The 21,033-nt window shown below is 52.5% G+C and overlaps 1 protein-coding gene across 1 annotated transcript; it reads left to right on the top strand.

The window, feature by feature from the left end:
* The first annotated feature begins 480 nt into the window (after nt 1-480).
* Nucleotides 481-19,991, top strand: NMNAT2 (nicotinamide nucleotide adenylyltransferase 2). The gene is made up of 11 exons (XM_040565479.1): nt 481-640; nt 13,358-13,446; nt 13,975-14,042; nt 14,424-14,502; nt 15,331-15,457; nt 16,098-16,178; nt 16,275-16,319; nt 16,796-16,872; nt 18,430-18,531; nt 19,249-19,316; nt 19,474-19,991. Exons 1-11 carry the CDS (start codon nt 556-558, stop codon nt 19,574-19,576), a joined length of 924 nt encoding a protein of 307 aa, XP_040421413.1. The 5' UTR covers nt 481-555; the 3' UTR covers nt 19,577-19,991.
* The last annotated feature ends 1,042 nt before the right edge of the window (nt 19,992-21,033 follow it).

Raw genomic sequence — 21,033 nt, 5'->3', positions numbered from 1 at the left:
ACTAAAGCAAAGAAAAAAAAAAGGGGGGGGGGGGAGCTGTTGTTTTGTGAGTGCTCCAGCGCAGAGGAGCCCACCACCACCACCGTGCTGCGCAGGCACGGGGCAGTCGCCACGCCGCGTCCCAGCCAGGCTTCCAGCAGAGAGGTTTCCATCCCTCGGTTCCCGCAGGTGGCTTTTTAAAGCTGCTGAGTAACTTTTAGCCCAAACGGAGGACGAGTTTTGTGAGGATGGAGCACGCACGGGCACCCGCGGGCGGCAGCACGCCCAGGAGAGGCCTGAGGAGTGCCCTCTTTTCCTGCCGTCACCCCGAGGCCTGCAAACGCCGATAAAGGCTGCGGCTGCGAAGGCAGAGCTGCACGGCACCGACCAGCAGCCCCGCCGCCCCCTCCGGCGCTCCTCGCCCGGCTTCCAGCGCCCTTCTCCCCTCACGGCCGGCGGGGGGAGGCTGCGGGAGGCGGCCCCGGCCCCGGCCCCGCCCCGGCCCCGCTCCCCCCCGCTCCGCCTCCGCCGCAGCCGCACCGAGACACAAAAAGCGGCTGGGGCCGGGCCGGGGCCATGACGGAGACCACCAAGACCCACGTTATCCTGCTGGCCTGCGGCAGCTTCAACCCCATCACCAAGGGCCACATCCAGATGTTCGGTGAGGCTCCGCGGGGGGGCGGCCCGCGGGGGGCACCGGGGGCGGCGGGGCCGGGGCGGCTGTCCGCGGGCCGTGTGGTGCTGAAGGCCGGGAGGGAGCAGCAGCAGGAGGAGGAGGAGGAGGAGGAGGAGGAGGAAGAGGAGGCGAGGTCCCGGCCTCGCCAGCAGCCGGAGGCCGCCGAGGAAGACGGCCCCGCTGTGGGGAGCGGCACGAGGCGCAGGGGGGCCCCGTTTTCGCTCCCCTTTGTCGCGGCCCTGCCCCTAAGACCCCCGGGGCCGTCCTGGCAAAGGCTCCCGGCAGTGTCTGCGGGCCCGCGGTCTCCGCAGCGCTTTTATTTTCCCCCTGGCTGGGGAGGGAGGAGGGAGGGACCGGGCCAAGCAGCTACAGCCAGGTATGGCGTAAGTGAACGAAAATACAGGCGGCTGTCGGAGGGGCCGGGCAGCCCAGCCTTGCGTTTGATAATCAGCCGTAGGAATCGGAAACGCTGGCGCGAGGTGATTGGTATCGCTGAGCGTCCGTGAGGTGGTCCGGATGGCGGGGATGCTGAAAGCACTGCTCCAGCCTGCTCAGGGAAAAGGGAGGGATGGAGGCAGGGATGGAGGCAGGCAGGGAGGAAGGGCAGTCGCTGTCAAAGACAGTCTGGCATGCCATAAACACCGACTGCCCGGATAAAGCTCGGACTGCCTGGAGATCCCCGTGCAAGCAGCCACTCGCCTGAGGACGGGGGTTCTGCGAGGGTGAGGTGTCCGCTGCAGACCGCCCCATGGAATGGAAGGGGAGAGATCGGCTAGCTCCTCTCACACGCCTTCCTAGAGCACGCAGAGAGGATCCATCCCTGATGGCTGATGGGGGATTTCAGGCTGGAGAGCAGATGCTGAAGGTCTTGTGCTACAGCTGGGGAAGCATCCCTGGGGTTTCTGTAAGCTGTATGCAGGTTTCTAAGCACGGACACCAAAAGAAATTGAAATCGGCTTGGGGTAGTTCTGCGTCAGACCTTGTTTTTGTAGATCATAATGAGACGGTCAGCAGGCTAGAAAATAACGGCTTTCTGGATGCAAATGATCACATTGTAATTTCTTTTCCTAAGTGCGAGCAGATTTCCTGGACACCGATATACCCAGAACTTCAAAAATCCCATTCCCTAAGCTAAAACCAGTCGCAAACAAAAAGGAACAAGAGGAACTATTTAAAAATCAAAACGTAATTAAATGAAATTACAGGGTGTTGGTTGTGACTATAGATAAAACGGATTTCTGTAATCCATATTGTTAGAGATGACATTCTGATTAAGAAAAGTAAAACTAAAAATATCAATGTGGCCCATATTCAGTGGACTAAAAAACAGTAACAACATTTATTTTAGAAAATAAGGGTCAGTAAAATAATGCTTTGCAGTTGACACACAATGAGATTTTTTTCTTTTTTTTTGGCTCAGTGCTGTTCAGTATCTTTTATCAATGACCTGGAAGAAAATATATAATCCCCGCTGGTAAAAAGCGCCAATGACTCCGAAGTGGATAGAACAGGAATTAATGATGATAACGAGTCAGTTGTGCTGCCCGACTCGGTCTGTTTGATAGAAATGCCTTACTCAAACAGTGAAGTCAAATGCAAAGTCATGTGTCCAGCGAGGAGGAAAGCACGTCACATATAAACAACAGGCAAACAAATGTCTTCTGCCAAACGGTGATGTTGTCAAGGACTGAGGAGCAATCGTACGTAGTGCACTGCATACAAACAATGTGATGCTGTAGAAAAAACAGCGAGTGCAATCCTTGTGCGTGCGAGCAGGGGAGTATCAAGCAGAAGAAGAGAGGTTGCCTCGTTTTTACATACTGCATTAGCAAACCCTTCCTGGAAGAACAGTAACAAGAATTACATTAGCTCCGGAAACCAGGCTTTATGGTGAGAGCGGAGAGAGGCTCGGTCTAGATTTACAAAAGCCACAAAGGAGCAACGAGATCATGGCCTAGGGGTGTCTGCACGAGGGAGGGACATGGGACTGGGGGGGTGGGCACTTCTCTTGGCAGAGCAGGTACTGATGACATGCCAGGAGCAGGTTGGGATGCCACACAACTTCAGACTAGAAATCTGGTGTGTGCTTTTGAGTGAAATTAATCAACGAGTAGGAAAAGACATTCAGGCACCTGGTGGATTTTCCGTCACTGGAAGGCTTTAAATCAGGACTCAGCAGTTTTCCAGGAAGACATGTTTTAGCTCAGAGAGGATGGCTTGATGTGGAAATTTTTTGTCTGTATGTCCTGGAGAGATCCTGGCCTGTAAGGTCCTGAGAAACCGGGACAGGGACAAGAGAGTCTTCTACATCTAAAGGACATGGAAATTAGTTCCTAAATCCCTGTACATTTTTGTTTGAGGACTCCCTCACCCCCATTTAAAAGAGGAATCATATGAGGGCAGGGGAATCGTGACCAAAACTTGTATTGCTCCTTGAGCTCTGTGCTATGAGAGCCCAACAAAAAGAGTGTCCTATCTTGTAAATGCTGTATTTCCAAGAGCTGAATTTGTGCAAAATGACCGTCTTTATTTTTTCAGATAAATATTTGGGCTTCATTGGCCTGTTACGGTTTGTTGCTTACCATAAAGAGATACCATTTATCTATTTAATTCGTGGCACCAGTTAAGCTGAGAGGACATATAAGACTTGCACTGGCATGCCACTATAGACATACCACTGTATGCCCATCACATGTCTCGGTCTGGATCTTATCATGTTTTATTCAGGCCAAACCCCAAATTCAGGAATTTTTCCTGAATGAGAGATGGGTTAGTTATTTGAAAGGCTCTTCTAACGGGGAAAATGTTTCCCCGATTTTTTTTTTCCCACTGGACGTGAATTTAAGAGTCACTATCATGATGCTCAGGTTTGCAGGAAGCTGGGAACTTGTCCCAACCCCAGACCTCCAGCTGCAGCCCGTGGCTGACCCTGGCATCCATGAAGGTACTGCAGCCGGGCTCCTTCCCTCTCCACCAGTTCGGTGGCTGGGTCACTAGGGCTCACCAAGCAAGCCTGATTTGTGTCTGTGTATATACAGTAAACGTCATACATAAAAGCTAATAATTAACACAAAACATAAACTTCACATATAAGGAAAAGGAGGTGAGATGCTGTGCTGTAGAGCTGTCCGTTTTAAGGGGTTGCGACAACACCCACATAGCCCTGAAAACACTCCGAGTTATTTGTGGTGTTAGATGTGCTCTGAGATGTACGTGTGTTCTGAGTCACAACTTTAAGTTGTATTTTCTATATTTATGTGGCAAGAAGAAACTCAGCCCAGGACGTGGGGGGCGGGGGGGAAGGAAAGTCGGGAGGAAAGAAAAGGGCAGAGGTGGTTTAATGAGGCTTTAACATGATCACTGGTGGGCTTCAGCCTGCGGTGAGAAGCACCCATCCTGGCCTCAGTGCAGTTCTGCTGCTTCCTCCCCATGCGAGCAATGCCACCCAAAGGACAAGAGCCAACGGGCCAATGTCAAAAGCAAAATACTATCTGCATGGTGATGCAAACGTACTGGAGCATGTGCCGGCGCTCTGCCAGCTTTGACAAGTAAAGCGTTTCCCTGCCATGTCCCAGCACAGGGAACCCCAGCACAGCTGTGTCTCCTCCAGAGCACAAAACCACAGGGCAGCCTCCAGAGCAAGGTGGAAAGCGTATCTTAAATTAAAAAAGAAAAAAGAAAAGAAAAAAAAGAAAATGCAGTTCACTTTGAAGGTAGTCTTGGGCATAGTACTGGGATTAAAGGTGTCCCTGTGCAAGGTCACAGGCTGGAGGGTTGGTGTGGTTCCCTCTCAGGGTGTTTCAGGGTTGGAAAGGGAGGTAACGAAGTGCTGGAGCTGAGGGGAAGAGCTTCTGTTCGGTGAGCTGCTTTGTAGCACTGCGTGGGAAAGGGCTTGTCCTACCCCATAAATGTACGAGATCTGTGGGGTTGTCCCAATAATTCCTGCAAACCGAACCTCAGGGACTGGGAGGAGGCGTATCAGGTCAATCAAAATGCAGTGCTTTAATATTGATTTTTTTGTTTGTTTGTTTTTCTTAAATTATAGAACAAAAGGTTACTCTCCAAATGCAATATTTCCCATTTTGGCACTTCTGACACATGTCAAACCTGACCCGCGCCCTCCTCCACTCCCATTTCCCCCTCTGTTCATCAGGCTTTGGTTAGCGGAGTGTTTCCTGACCCCTCTGCCCTGGCAGAGGATGGTTTCGAGCCCTGGTGGTGCATTGCCCATGGGATCCTGGAGGCTGGGGCATGGGGATGCTCAGAGTTGGATTTGAAGACAGCACTTTGGGCAAACCCCAAGGAAAGGGCCACGGTGCTGTTATTTCACTGTCAGAGGCGTCTGGTTTTATTTACACCATTTTTTTTCTGCACTATCAAGCACTGATAGCAAGCGGGTGATTTTAATTAAATCTATGGTGTCTGCCTGCATCCAGACTTCCTCATCTGCTGCAGCTTGGTTTACCGAGCTCTGGGTTGCTGAGCAGGGGCTCTCAGCACCCTACACGCTTTACGTCTGTTTGGCCATGGATATGCCCACGCACTTCATTTCACACAGCTCCGAGTCCTCGGCACACCTAGAGAAGCAGAGCTTGTGCTCTGGGGGAATCTCAAGCCCTGAAATTCAGCAAATCTCCACTGCCTTCCCTTCTCCACCCTTTTTGTCTAACTAGAACTGAACTTTCCCCATATTTGACGTGCATCTGTCGTTGAGGTGAGTTTGTATCCCAGCCAGTAAGATGGGTAAAAAAATCTCTCTGACACCATGAAATACAATGCAGTAGTCTGAAATACAATACTTCTGAAAACAATGGCAGAGGGCTCCGCCATTAAAAGTAAAAGTCTCCGTTGCTTTGCTTCTTAAGAGAATTTGAGCTATTAAAAATCCCAGCGGGCCGGGCCGCTCGCTGCTTGTTCAAAGCAGCCCTTGGAGCTCCGCTGCGCTACATCAGTGGGCTTTGGAGCCAAAAGGACCGAGCCTGGGAAGGAAAGGGGAAGGAAAAAGGAGGGGCTGAGGCTTTTGCCACTCTTGTGTTGTTTCAATAGCCTGAATTTCAGGAGTCACATTGTCTTACTAGTTGAGACAGCTGAAGTGCAAGGCAGCTTAATGAGCTCTGCCCTGCCTGGAACGGGGCTGGGAGAGATGGGTGAGCAGAGGGACGGCTCGTCCTGTCCCCTTTTCCTTAAGTGCAAAAATATCTGCAGATGACCAGAAGCAAAATTCCCCCTCTAGCAAAAGCTCATCAGGCATGTGAGAGAGGCTTTGCCTCTACAGCGAGCACCACGAGCAGGAAGCGAAGGCTGCTTCATGCTGCTATTTCATCCCCACTGAGATCTGGCCATGCACTTAGGTCCAGTGATCGATGATCAAGGTGGGCGAGGGGGCTCAGGGCGGGCTGGAAGACATCGCAGATGGCGAGGGGCGGACTCGGGCCTGGCTTTGCTCCCCGCTGTGGTGCCAGAGCGTGGTTGGGCTCGGGGAGCGCTGGCAGCAGAGGGATCAGCAGAGCCAGGAGAGATGTTATTTATAACCCTCCAGGCGAGTTATCGGACATTGGAAGTCGTAGCAGGGCAAACTCCACTCCTCCGTGCTCACGTCTCAGCGTCCTTTATGTTAACTTGGGCTGGGCTCTGAAGCGCCCTAGAGGAGGACCCACTGACCCCCAGCTTCCATCATCTCCAGCGTCTCATCCCATCCTTCTGATCCACGGAGCGGAGGAGCTTCCCCAGCACCATCAAAACTCCATCAATAACTGCTCAAGGATCCTTCTAAACTATTTATAAGCTCTTAAATATTTAGCAGTATTTATTACAGCTGGTGAGGCTCTGCATTGTCTCTAAAACAACACCACCTCCTGAAACGTGCCACGTGCTACCTTCTGCTTCAACCAAACGCAAGCAAACCCAGAAATCCACTCCTACAACCTCATTCAAGCAAGAACCAGGGGCTCCGCTTCCATTTCAAAACCAGAGGCTCACACTAAGATGCTCGCACCTCCTGCATGGTCAGCCCTGTTACTTTTGAGCAGCAGCCCATGGGATGTTGAGGACGTTGCCTAGCTGCGTGCTGTGCCCACATCGCTCCTGCGACCTTGGGCACGTCGCTTCAGTTCTCCCAGCTGGTGCCTCTAATACAGCAGAACCAGCTTTGGATTTTGAGGAGAAGATGCGGAAGAGCTCCCATGGAGCATGGGGAACCCGGACGGAGCAGCTTTGCTTGCAGCTTCTTTGCTTGGTGCCCCAGTAAATGGGGATCTCAGGAGCCACTGTGCAACCGCACCCCGGCAGGGGCAGTGCCCGTCCCTGCCCCATCCAGGGCTGCACCCAGGCAGCATGCTCTCTGGGATGTGCTGCCACAGTTTGGATATGCAAGAAAAAACCCATTTGATTGCACAAGAAAGGAAGCCAGTGGAAAACAAGTGAAAGAATCCACTTTTTTTCTCCTTTAAAAAAAAAATGCTCTTGGTGACAGGAATGTACCAGCCTGCAGCTGGCTGTGGTGGGGAGCGGCACCTCTCTGGGGACGAGCAGCGAGGCACCTGTCCTACATCCACCAGCATCCTGGCAGAAGAAGAGGACCATTTCCACGGCAGGATAATGAAAATATTTGCCATGTGCCTTCTGCTGCTGAGTTTGTCCTACTTGACTCTATCCGCAGGCTCGAGGCAATAAAAGCCATTCCCAAAGCGAGCAGTTGGGAATAGCCGGAACACACTCACCTTTGTTTGCCAAAGGGTTTATTTTGGTCACTGATATTTGGGCTCTAATCAAAGTAGAGATACAGCCATGCGATGCAAGTTTGGGGTCAGACCCTGGGGGGAACGGGAGGATCTTTGTTGTGGGCTGGTGTTTCCCCCCAAAACGGCCGGTGGGTTCCTTGGGGAGACAGGCAATGAGAAAAGCAGCCATCGGAGGTGGCGCTCACATCCCCAGGGGTTCATGGCAAAACCAGACCACTTTGGCCATGCAACACCTTCTTTCCTTCCTTCCTGCTCGGGAGGGCACAGCTCTGCACCGTTCCCTGCTCCAGTTCAGTGGGCTTGGGGCATTTTGTCCTCAAATGCTCACCTGTAATCATTTTGACCCGTTTCTCTCTAAACACTGCGCTGGAAGAGGAAGGAGCTCAGCACCTTTCTCCTGCAGCGAGTTGGACCTGCAGAGCCAGGGCCCACCTGGAGGCATCGGCACAGCTCTGGTGCCAGCAGCAGCTCCCATAACCGTGCCCCTGCACACGTTGCTCCTCAGCTCCGGGGTGGGATCACCCAGAGGGGAAAAGCACCCTGGCCCGGGTTAGGCTCTCCCTGCGATGCGTCTTCTCAGGCTCCGTGACAGGGACACAGATGAACTGGGACTGGCCTGATCCCTTCCAAGGCCCCATCTGGCTGGGTCTCGTGTAGGTGCTCTGCTCTTTGTAGGTCAGCTCACTGGGAAGTGACTCAGCCTTCAACCTTCTCTCTCTTTTTTTTTTTTTAAAGTCAGGATGCCACAGATGGCAATGGCCTGAGCCTCCTTACTCATCCTTCAGGCGGCTCTCCAGGGCCCAGGGGGGTTGCAGGGAGGATATGCAGGCGCTGCACCTCTGGAGGCTTTAAAACCTTGGCTTCCACCTCTAGTATCAAGGTATCCTGCTGGCTGGTTCTTTTTTGCGCCTGTGAAAAGCCATTAAAAGAAGAGTGCAGCAACAACTGAAGCCATCTAGCATGGAAGTCCCTCCCGATTTTCTTCTTTATCCAATGCCCGGATGCAGCTCAGGACTAAAGGGGTGGGGGGAAAGTGTAACGGAGCAATTATCTTGGAGATGAAAAATCATTAAGCATTAACGGGGCTTAATGGGATAGCTCTACCCCCTCCTCCCACTTCTTTGGAAAGTGAAGCTTTCCTTGGAGAGCAGCCAGGGCTTGTTTTTGCAGCAGGGACATCGCCGTGTGCTCTGGGGAGCAGGGACGCCGAAGCCAGGCGGGCGGGCGAGGAGTGCTGGGGGACAGGGAAACGACAGGTTTGTCACACAGTTCAGCCTCGAGAGCTGTCCCAGCCTGGTGCCCAAATTCATTTTTCAGCATTATTTGAAGGCCCGAGTGGATGCAGCCACAAAGACATCCCTGATTTGGCATTCAGAGTCATATAGATATATATATATATATATACATCACTCAATTAGGCTGAGAATAACTGCTGGCTCCTTGCCTGACTTAGGCACAGGGTATGGAACAAGATTTAGACCCAAAAGTGCTGCTGGCTAAAGGATAGAGCATTGTGCTTGCATATCTGGGTCACTGGTCCCCGCAGGAGCAGGAATTTTGGCTGGGGGGAAGGCACCCGCCCTGCCCTCAGTGCCTGTGCGGGTTTGTAGCAGTGGCTCCGCAGCATCCCCTGGGCTGCATCTCCTCGTCTGGGAGAAAACAAAGGAGAGAGAAACTCTTAGGGGTGGGGATGAATCGGGGATGAAGGCAAAACATTTGAAATCACACCTTGAAGGATTAAGCACAAGGAATATTTGATTTCATTAACATCAATTGAGGCGATGGAGCGGCGCCAGTGGGGCGGAAGCGTTACGATTAAATATAGTTGGTGAAAATCTCCAAAAAGAAATGTCTCTTAAATAAGCAGCGATTTCCTAGCAGGGGAGCAGGATGCTATTTCTGGAGTGATCTGAACACAAAACAATCATTTATCGTTTCTGTAGCCCTGGAGCACGCCCTGTGATCAGTCCTTGCCTCACCATCGTCTCGCAGGGGGTGGCAGTGCCAAAACCACACAAAATCCACTCATGGCAGAGGGGAGGAAGGCTGGGCTGGGGACACAACCCCTGCCAGCGGGGAGGTGTCAGCAGGACCCGTGTTCCCCAAGCGGGCCCCTTCTGTCCTTCCCTGGCCCAGTAATGGTTGGTGCCTGACGGTGTGGATGTGGTGGTTTTTGGCACATGGCACCAGGCAGAACCGGGCTGAGGAAGGGCCTGGAGGCTGGGGTGCAAGGAGAGCAGCTCAGCCCTGCTCTTCTGGCCACAACGCTGGAGAAAAGCCCACCGCCGGCACCGGGATGCTCAACACCAGCCCTCCTGCTGCTCCGTGTGACGTCCCCAGCTCCTGCCCTGTCCCACCAGGCACCGGCACTGGTGGAGGGGGAACTTCAGAGGATGCAGAGAAGCATTTCAGCTCCCACCGCCGACATTTTCCTCACCAAAAAGCTGTTTCATTTCAGTCCAGCCTCGCTCTCTCAGGCCAGTCTCAAGAGCCATCAGTTTGGAAACCTCGTCACCAGGCTGAGTGCAGTGACAAACAGGCCAGGAACCCAACGAACCTGGGACCCAGACTCCCAAGACCAATGGCTTTCCTGACAAAATCTCAGTGGTTTTTTTTGTTTGTTTGTTTCCCAAGCAGCAATCTTTGCATAAGCAGGGAGATAAGGCCAGGAGCTGCACCGATGGCTGACCATAAGGAATACAGATGAGAAGAGGAATGCGACACCATTGCATTATCTTTGGCATCCCCATATCTGCAGGGAGTCTTCAACCCGCTCCTCACAAGCAGCATGCTTTGCATGAATATACAAGTTTTATTTAAAAAGGCATTTTCTGAGAGGGTGTAACGGCCCAGGGCTTTGGAGGAAGCACCAAGCACCGCACTGTCAGAGCAGCCATGACTACTCAAAGCAATGATCCAACAAAGCCAGCATCCCACTTCCAGCTACAGAAACCGAGAAAAAACCACCAAATAAACAACCAAATAAACCCACAGGTCATACTTTGGCACGGAGCAACTCAGCTTAACCCCACTGTGTGCACAGCACCGCTGCTTTTGGGCTGGAAGACCCAAAGGCAGACGAAGACTCACCCTCAGCCCTTTCAGCACCAGTCGTGACCTCCACCACTTTCCACCATCCACGCCGTGGGCACTACCATCCCCTCTTAGAAGACCTAAAGTGATTTGCTCTTGCCTCATATAGAGGACGACACTCAAGGCTGGATAAGCTTATGTGCTTGGACAGGCATGGCTACAGCTGCCTGTAGCTTTCTCCATCTCTACATTGAAGAGTAATTCAGTCCAAGAAAATTAAATCTGTGGGGGAAAAAAAAAAACCACAAGGCTTTAATGCGGTTTTGTGATTACAGCACTGATGTGCCACAAACTCACGCCATCGTCTTGTGACACCCCAAAGCCATGGTGCCACCTGCCCCAGGTCCCCTGTCGCTGTCCCAGCATTTATCTTGTGTCTCCTGGTATTTGGTATTTCTGTCCTGTATTTCTGACGTAGATGTCAAGTTCTTGCAAATGCAAATCCCAACTTTTAAATATATATTTTGAAGAGCAACAGAATTCCTGCAGGTTTCTCAAGAGACTGATATGCAGTTAGATAGCAAGTGAACAATTCAGAGCAAGAACATCCACCTCCTCCCTCCCGTGAGCTGCACCGCCAGGGGCACCTGGACATCCAAAAGGATTTGTCCTCCCGAGGCTGTTGGACTTGCTGTAGAAACGGGCAAGCACTTTCTCTGCCTACAGCTGCTGGAATTATATGGGATTTCTTGGGCTTACACTCCTTCGCTTGCAGGTGCCCAGAGGGTTTTCCGAAGGGCGCTCAGGTCCGATCTCTCCTGAGAGCTGCTGCAGAGAGGATGCGGCGCAGGTCGGGGTCAGTGCCCGGGGTGTGGGGTCAGAGCTGGGCTAGCTCACGCTCACACAGCCCTCAGGAAGTGGGTATCTGGCTGAATTTTTTGGTTCTGGCCACCAAAAACTTGGGCCCAACTAAGAGTATAGGTCACCTTCACAACCGTGAAGCCATTCTGCTTTCCTTAGAGTGAATTTGACAAAGATGCTGCACACAAATAGGAAGCTTGGAGGTGAACAGGTTAGTGTTTTCAGTCTTCTTTTGGCAAGGAAAATCAGTCCAGGGCAAAGCAGGAACTAATGAGAGTATGTGTTAATTTAAAAGTCCATGACCATTTTTGTTAGAGAATTTATTTTTTTTCTTAGTATTTTAAATGCAAAACTTATACGCTATGCTGTCTTTTTTTAATTTTTTTTATGTATTTATTTTTTTCTCCTAGTCTGTAAGAGATCCCAGGGCAGGTTCAGGAAAAAAAAATACAATTTCCCCCTTCACAATTGATTAACTTTAGAGGTACCCATGGGAAGGCCGTTGACATGAAGGATGTGGGGCTGTTAGAGCGGGTCCAGAGGAGGGCACAAAGATGATCGAGGGGCTGGAGCACCTCTCCTACGAAGAAAGGCTGAGAGAGCTGGGGCTGTTCAGCCTACAGAAGAGAAAGCTTCGGGGTGACCCCATTGCAACCTTTCAGTACTTAAAGGGGTCTTATAAAAAGGATGGAGAAGGACTCTTTACTCAGGTGGATAATGACAGGACAAGGGGGAATGGTTTTAAACTAAAAGAGGGGAGATTTAAATTAGGTGTTAGGAGGAAATTCTTCACTCAGAGGGTGGTGAGGCACTGGCACAGATTGCTCAGAGAGGTTGTGGATGCCCCATCCCTGGAGGTGTTCAAGGCCAGGTTAGATGAGTCCCTGGGCAACCTGATCTAGTGGGTGGTGTCCCTGCCTGTTGGGGGTTGGAACCAGCTGATCCTTGAGGTCCCTTCCAACCCGAGCCATTCTGTGATTCTGTGATTCTGTCGACATCAATAATGGCACACACAGAGCATCCAAGAGGGAGAAGCTGCCACTCTTTCCCTATGATTCCTCTTTTTAAAACATAAAATGGAGAAGAAAGGCTTTTTTTTTTTTCCTAAGTGCATATTTGGCCATCACAGCAGGCTATAAAGGGAAGTCCCAGGGAAGTCACCACATAATCCTCAGTCCGCAGCTGTAAATGGGAACAAAGCTCCCTTTCTCCAACGCTCGTCCATTGAATGCACACAGGAGTCTGGGGTCAGAGTAAGATTTTAGGCTTTTCTGGGGACTGGTTCAGTGTTTGTGAAGGTCCTGAGCATGCACAAGGGGCTCTCAAGCTTCTGCATAGGGTGTTTTTATGTACATAACTTATACCACGCATAGCAATAATCATGCAGTGGCACTGATTTTAGCAACCTGCCCAAAAGGGGACAGCCTCCTCCACCCAATGCCCCTACTCCTCTCAAACACCCTTTCCAGCCCATTTTCTCTCCCATGGTGACCTTTATCACAGGGCTGAGCAAGCCAAGATGTCCTCCCTGCTCCTCTGCACAAATCAAATTATTCAATCCCATTTTAATTTCTTCAGACACCGGCAAGTAGAGGGCACAAGGACTGGGAAGAAAGCCAGAGAGAGGATTTAGGGGGAGCCTAGGAGGTGCACGAAGGCTGACAAATGTCTCACTGGCTGTCCCAGGGGCATGGCAATCACAGTACCGTTCTTGACTTCTATCTGTCCCAAAAGCTGTTTTCATGAAAAATATTCCTTTTTCTGCATGTCAAAACTTGGAGGAACAAAATAATTTTTTGATCAGCCCTGCAGAAGACAATAAAAGCCAGTGGAGGATGAAGATGTTGGAACCCTTGCCTAAATGATGGAAATTACTAATTTTGGGGGGCGTGAGAGGTACCAGATCCACAGCTGGGAGCTGAGGGTGCAGCTTTTAGGGCAAGGCAGGTGATGGCCATATGAAGCTGGAGATGAATCCCTCTAAGGGTATTTGGCAAAGCCAAAAATATGGTTTTGCAGGGCTTGGTGGGTTGGGCTGGTGCACTGACCCCCTCTTGTTGTTCTCCAGAGAGGGCCCGCGATTACCTGCACAAGACTGGGCGGTTCATCGTCATCGGTGGCATCGTCTCGCCTGTGCATGACTCCTATGGGAAGATGGTGAGTTGTCCCCGTGATCTCTTTCCTCTCTGTATGTGCCGTGCTGAGCGTCCTGGAGCCATGGGAATGCCTCTGAGAAGATGGAGAGGGATAAACCCACACAGGCTTTAGATAAAACTTGCAGCGAGACCCTGTAACCAACTAAAACTAGAGAGCAAAGAGAACAGCTGCCAAGCAAAGTGATGGTGGTCATTCTGCTTGGGTTGGGTTGTCTAAATGATTTTAAAACCCAATTTTATTTTGAGGAGAGCAGCAATACAAGTGAGCTTTAGAAGTGTGTTCTAGAGTAAAAAAAAAAAAAAAAAAAAAAAAAAAAAAAAAAAAGCATAGGAGAGATGTTCTGCCTTGCCCAGCATCCTGGGTCTGCAGCCACTATACCCCAGGTAACCACGCTGACTGCCGCAGCTCTGAGAGGCAGGACTCCCCCTCATCCAGAAGGGTGGAGCTTAAACCACTTTTTGCAGCTGTGTTTATGGGCCGTCTCCTTTTAACCTTCATTTTGATCGTTCCTTCACCACTCTCCTGCAGGGCCTGGTCTCCAGCCGGCACCGCCTGACCATGTGCCAGCTGGCCGTGCAGTCTTCCGACTGGATCCGGTGAGTGGCCCCGATGGTCCTCGTGGTCCTCGTGGTCCTCGTGGTCCCTTCCAGCCCGAATAGCCACCACAGGGACAGGCGCTAGGGCCAAGGGGCCAGCAAGCACTGGCCCGCAGGAGGCCCGCATCTGAGGTGGGACCAGCATCTCAGCTGCCTTCAGGAGGGAGGGTCATAGCACACATAGACACGTCCAAGCCAAGTGGAATTTGGGTACCAAGAACAGGAAGGAGCCTGGGCACAGGCACACGTGTTCAGGTCCTGTCCCACACAGGGGACTGTGTGAGGAAGGGACAAGTGGGGATGAAGCCGTCAGGGAGAGCTGGGTGGAAGGGCTGGAGGAAGGAGACGTGAGGACATCAGCCAATGCTGTTGCTCCTGCAGGGTGGACCCCTGGGAGTGCTACCAGGACACCTGGCAGACCACCTGCAGCGTGCTGGAGCACCACCGTGACCTGATGAAGGTGAGAGCCCTTGCTCTGTGGGCACCCTGCGACCTGATCCCATGCCGGGATCAGGCAGCAGACACCATCCTCCACCCAGCTGGTGCTCCTGAACCCAGAGGTGGGCACCAAAGACCAAAACAGAGAAGATGCAGACAATTGCCTGACCTGGAGGAGTGTGCGAGGCCCCTTGCCACAGCTATTGTGTGCTTCTCTTCCCTGCATGCAAAAGCAAATGGAGCCCTTCGGATCAGCTACTCGTGCTGTCACCAGTAAGCGGGGGCCAAGCAAGGAGCAGTAGATAACAAGGAACACTTCCTCTAAAGCAGAACTTCATTGCTGTGCAAAAACTGCTTGGAGGTGGGCTCACCAGCACACTCATCTACCAGGGCAAAATGTGAGGAGTGGCTTCAGTCCCACGGCCACTCAATCGGACATCACCTCCAGCCAGGGATGATGGCCACCTGAGTCCCGTGCACACCAGGAGCAGGAGTGGAGGCAGTCCTTCCAAACGCCCAGGCAGAAGTTCTCAGAACTTATAAGCACCTCCAAGCGACAGAGGTTGCACCTGCCTGCACACAAGACAACAGCAACTTTGCCAGCCTTAAGGGCCAGTGCAAAAACCCAACCCCACTGTCCTGAGCTATAATCACAACTCATTGGGCCCAAGACCCATTTGGTGGGGTCATATAGCAACAGGAATCCTAAAATGAGTCTGGATGTGTCTGTCACTAGTGATGACCTTCATCTTTGGGTACAGGGGCTCTCTACGGGGGTGTTAAAAGTTCTGGGAGGCACCTCCAGCCTTGGGGAAGCCACCCTTTCAATTAAACTTCTTCCTTGCTGCAGAGAGTGACTGGCTGCATCCTCTCCAACGTCAACACCCCCTCCATGACCCCCGTGATCGGACAGCCCCAGAACGAGTCTCCGCAGCCCATCTACCAGAACAACAATGTTTCCAACAAGCCCACCGCAGGTAGGTTGCACTGCGGGTGTAGAAGAGGAGCTGGCCACTCAGTCCTCACATCCCAGCCCAAGCAACCAAACACATGCCTCTTTGGGTTGAGCTCTCCCGAGCTCCTCCAGCTCATCCTCCTCCACCACTAATGGTAGAGCAGGGATTTCCCTCATCCTCCTCACAGTTTTTTGGTGTGCTGGCACCACTGGAGATAGGGAATGGCAGGGTGCTTGAACTCTTTGCAGCCCTGGGAACCCCAAGATTGACCGGAGGCACCTGCCTCATGACTCATACTTATTTTTTGTTGGTTTTCCTAAATCAAACAAAAGATTTCTATACCTCCATGTTAAGCTGCCCCATGTCCATGCTCCTGATGAAAACCACTCCAGCTCCCTCTACTCTCCTGGCTGCATATTTCTGCCCTTCCCTGCTCCATCTGAAAAAAAAAAAAAATCATTTTTCAGCTGGCCTGGGTCAGGTCTTTCCGCAGGCTCCATTGCACCCGATGGATATTTGGTTATTTGAAGGCTGAGCCGTCTGCCAGAGGAGGTGGCGGGAGCTGCTGTCCCCATGTGTGGGAGGCTCCTGTACTCTGTTCAAGTGGTCAGCCATGGACAAAGCCTGTCCCCATCTTACCTCTTTTCTTCTCTGCCTTTAGCAAAGATCCTGGGGAAGGTGGGAGAAAGCCTGAGTCGGATTTGCTGTGTTCGCCCGCCCATGGAGCGCTTCACCTTTGTGGGTAGGTACAGGAGACACCCAGCACCACCTCCAGGCCCCCTCTCCCTCCCCAGCACCCCTGCCAGGCACTAGCACCTCTCTTCTGCCTCCCCCCCAGATGAAAATGCCAACCTGGGGACAGTGATGAGATACGAGGAGATTGGTGAGTACCCAGCCCCTCGCCATGCCGCGCCAGTGCTCAGCAGTGCAGGAACCCTGGTGGCAAGGGACCTGGGACCATCACCTCCCCAGGGCCCTCCACATTTCTCTGTGGATCAAGCCCCCACAGCAGATCACAGAGCACTTATGCACGTCCATAAAATGCAGAAATTACTCCTGTCCCCGTGGGATGTCTCACCTCCAGGGCACAGCAGCCACCTAGGAGCAGACAGCAATGACACAGCAGCACACAAGAGGAGATGAAATAGCATATGGGGTAGTTCAGGGTGAACTTCCCGTTTGGCACCACTGGGGATGCAAGAAGGACCGTGGGATCTTTAGCAGGACACATTCTGGGGGGGGGGGGATTTTTTTGGTGGAAGAGGACTCACTCAAGCAGAGCAATGGGATGACAGCAAGGAGGGGAGGAGCCCAGCCCTGTTTGCCCCACCTCTGAACTTTTCCGCTTCCTTCCTTCAGAGCTCCGCATCCTCCTGCTCTGCGGCAGTGACCTGCTGGAGTCCTTCTGCATCCCTGGCCTCTGGAATGAGTCTGACGTGAGTCGCCGCTGGGACCCCCTGTGCACCTTCCCCTGGCTCCATCCCTCCTCCGCTGCTGCCTCCCCTGCACCCAGCACTGCCGGGAGCTGCCCAGGTCCTCCAGGCTCACAGGAGCCATCCCTGCTGTCCCCACCGCCCCGAGCCCTTGCCTCCCCTGCACAAGTAACCACGTCAGCAACCCTGCCCAGCTCTCCTGGCCTCCAAACCTGTGCCTACTCGCACAGGGCCACCCAAGGCACAGCTGCTGCAGGGTAACCCTCTCCTAGGGGATTTTGAAGAATGCACTCCCATTTGTTTTCTCTTGGAAGGAGGCAGGATCAAGTAGGTGCGTGCCCCAACAGAATAAGCTGTCAAGGTAGGAAAGTAGAGGTTTACAAAACTGCCGTAAGAGAATTGTTGTCCTGACATTAGAAATTAAAGACATTTGAAACAATATCAACAGCTTGCACTCAATAAAAGAAGAATGAGTAATAATAATAACAACAACAACAATTAAAGGAGAAAAAAATAATAATAAAGGAAGAAAGAAAAAAGGAATTAAGACCAAGAAGAAAAACCGTCTTGAATCCTCAGCCAGATGCTGTCTGACACCATCTCACAGTGGGGCAGCAAGTGAGCCAGCTGCAATAATGGCTGTGGTGAGGTTGGTGGGGAGAGCAGGCACCTGAAACTACAACCACATGGCAGAATGCAAAGCGAGTGATGGAAAAGTTGCTCTTCTCCCTTGCAAAGGCAGATCTGACCTGCAGATGGCAAATGACCCCTATGGAGATGCCTAGCTCCGTGTTTTGCTCAAGTGTTGGTGCTTTTACAGTGAACTGCTAGGATTCTGGCACAGTTCAGTGCACTGAGACACGAGCCCATCTCAAACACCAGCCCTAGGGAGAGGGGCTGGATTACTGACCTGCTCACCCCCTTCTGTGCTCTGAATCACAGCTGGTGACTGCTGGAAATAAAAAATGCTTCAGCCAGCTTTGGGCAAGTCACTTTGCCCCAGGCTAGTGGGAGCAAGCTGCATGGTGCTGGGATCAGTGCCTCCAAACCTCTCCCCTTCCATCCTGAGGAGAACCCGGCCATGGTGAGCCAGCCATGGAGCACCATCTCAGGGAGAACAGTAAATAATAATGTAAACACAAAGAGGGCCAGGGATGAAGGGCTGTGCAGACAACGTGCCTGATCCAGCAGTGCAGCTGCCGCCTCTTCCACTCAAATCTTCAGTGAGGCAGAGTTCATGTCCTCCTCAGGCAACATGTGCTGCTGCTAGCCTTTCCACCATGACAGGTCCTCCCTAAAGCCTAACTTTGACCTCCATTAATAGAATTTAACCCTGTTCCTTTTTATTTCATCTACCACAGACCACTCAACATGTCACCAGCAGCACTCCTTAATAAATCTAAGCTTCTGCCAAAGGTTGTCCAGAAAGGGAGTAAATTTGAGGCTAGCTCCATCCAGACCTTTGCTAAACATTCATGGGGTGTGCAGCTCCATTTTGCGGGGGGGGGACATGATTTTTGCACCAGGAGGTTATGAAAACTCTCTTTGGGTTGATTCTAGATGGAGGTGATCGTTGGGGAGTTCGGGATTGTGGTGGTCCCCCGGGATGGAGCAGACCCTGATCGGATCATGAACCACTCCTCAATACTCCGCAAGTACAAGGTAAGGGGATTCACACACAGTCAGGGAATCAGAGAATACCCCAAGCTGGAACACAAGGATCATTGAGTCCAACTTCTGGCTTCACACAGGACCACCCAAAAATCAGACCGTGTGTCTCAGAGCATTGTCCAAACGCTCCTTGCACTCTGTCAGGCTCAGTGCTGTGCCCACATCCCTGGGCAGCCTGTCCCAGTGCCCGACCACCTCTGGGTGCAGAACCTTTCCCTAACACCCAGCCTGACCCTCCCCTGTCCCGGCTCCATGCCGTTCCCTCAAGTCCTGTTGCTGTCCCCAGAGAGCAGAGCTCAGCGCCTGCCCCTCTGCTCCCCTCGTGAGGGAGCTGCAGGCCGCCATGAGGCCTCCCCTCAGCCTGCTCTGCTCTGGGCTGAACAAACCAAGGGACCTCAGCCATTCCTCACACATCTTTCCCTCCAGACCCTTCATCATCTTTGTTGCCCTCACTGTTGCCCTTTGCTGCACCACTTCCATGAGATGAAACTTTCTCGTGAGCCCAAATGAGAGCCTCAAAGTGCCACCCGGCCTCACCAACATCACACAGGGCAGGGGGGCCCGGAGAATTCCACCTTGGTTTTGCCCCAGCTGCTTACTGGGATCAGCAATGGGGCCACCAAGCCCTGCCCAGGTCCCTATCATCAACTGGGCAGACACCAGCTTTCGGGCCATCCCTTTGCTTCTTTCTTCTTCCTCCCTCCACAGAGCAACATCCTGGTGGTGAAGGACGACTTGAACCACCCCATGTCAGTCATCAGCTCCACCAAAAGCAGGTGGGTGATGCTGAGGGCCTCCTGCTATGGAGGGGAATCAGGGTGCCCCCAGCCAACCCCTCCATTCATGGGGACACCACGGTGTTTCCAGCCCTGGTCAGCCCTGGAAAGGGGCCATGCAACCCCTCTGACCCATCCTCTTCTCCCACTCCGCCAGACTGGCCCTGCAGCATGGGGACGGACATGTCGTGGATTACCTCTGCCAGCCCGTAATTGACTACATCCTCAAGAGCCAGCTCTACATCAATGCCTCTGGCTAAGCACCTGAGGCCCTGCAGCAAGACAACCCTGTTGCCCCACGTCCCTACAGCTCTCCATCACACTTTTCTCTCTCTTTCTGTGTCTCCATCTCTCTCCCCACCCCACGGCCTCTCACTCCCGGCGCCGACGCTCCATAGTGCAGCAACATCTAGCGGCAGAGCCCCGTGGGGAATGGTTTGGTCTCTCTTTTTTTGGGAACTGCCCTCCCCATCGTGTGTGGGGAGGGAGGGGGACAGAGATGTGCTCAGTGTGCTCGGGGAGGGAGGCAGCTCTGGCACACCCCCCCCACACATGTCACTGGGAAATGGTCCCCCCGATCCGACCTCCCAGCATGCTCAGAGCAGGGGCTTCCTCTTTGGCATCATCTTACCCTACTTAAGCTCAATACATCTAGGTGGACTTTTTTTTTTTTTTTTTTTAAATTAGTTGCAGCGTGAGTCCCATGAACCTCTTGTCCCAGTGCACTGCTTCCAAATGAATCCTGGTGGGTAGTGGACAGGTATAACGCAACTGGTTCGGTGCCCCACCACAGGTGGACCTCCTCAGGCCAGCAGCAGGACAACCCAGCCACCAAAATCCTTCACTTGACCCTAAAAATTAAGGAGATGGTATTTCTGAAGGGGTAAACATTGTGGCCAAAGCATTACTTGCTGGAAAGTATGTCATGTCTCACCTTTCCTTGGCTGCAAGTGAGCCTAGCTCATCCCAAGGCAAGCGGAGCTGGGGTGGGGCTATACTCCAGCCCCCACATCAGAGGGGATGGCCCACAGCACCTAGACAGGGACCTGCCATTTCCAAGGCCAAGAAGTGTGGGAGGAAGAAGAGGGATGAAGCAGGAGGCAACCCAAAGCCACTGATGAGAATTGCCTCAGGCCTGGCTGAGCTTCATGGAGACTGGGTCTTGCCTCATCCTCTAGCCTCCAGCTCTCTATTTCTACCTGTAAACTCCCCCCTTTTCCCTTCACTCCAACCCTTGAGGAGTTTTTATTAAATTCATGATATTTTCGCCCTCCCAAACTGGCTTTGGATATGCCACACGTCCCCTGGGACAAGCCAGTCTCCTACTTTCATGCCTGTGATGTGCCCTGTGTAACCTGCTCAGACAAATGCCCCAAACCAGGACAGGTAACATGGAGCAAAAGAAAATTAAGTCCTGCAGAGACAAGGATTACTGAAGCGGGCTGCTCTCCTGCTGGGTGTGCCCAAGGTGAAAGGATCCTGCTTCTCCTGATGGCTCAGCCTCATGGAAGGATGACAGCCGCAAGGAGGAAGGTACAGTCCTGCTCTACTTCTCACCTTCTCCCCCCCCTTTGCTCCTTCTAACCATGTATCTCCAGTGTCTATAGCTCCTGGACCCATTTCCCAAAGACCCGGGCTGACGAGGCCTAGGGAACCCCCCGCCACAGCACGCCTGCTCTCCATGATCCCTAGGGCAGCGCTGTGACCAGCTGCTGGT

This window comes from Cygnus olor, chromosome 8 (assembly GCF_009769625.2).
Source record: "Cygnus olor isolate bCygOlo1 chromosome 8, bCygOlo1.pri.v2, whole genome shotgun sequence".
In the NCBI taxonomy this organism is placed as follows: domain Eukaryota; kingdom Metazoa; phylum Chordata; class Aves; order Anseriformes; family Anatidae; genus Cygnus; species Cygnus olor.
This window is presented reverse-complemented; position numbering and strand designations above follow the sequence as displayed.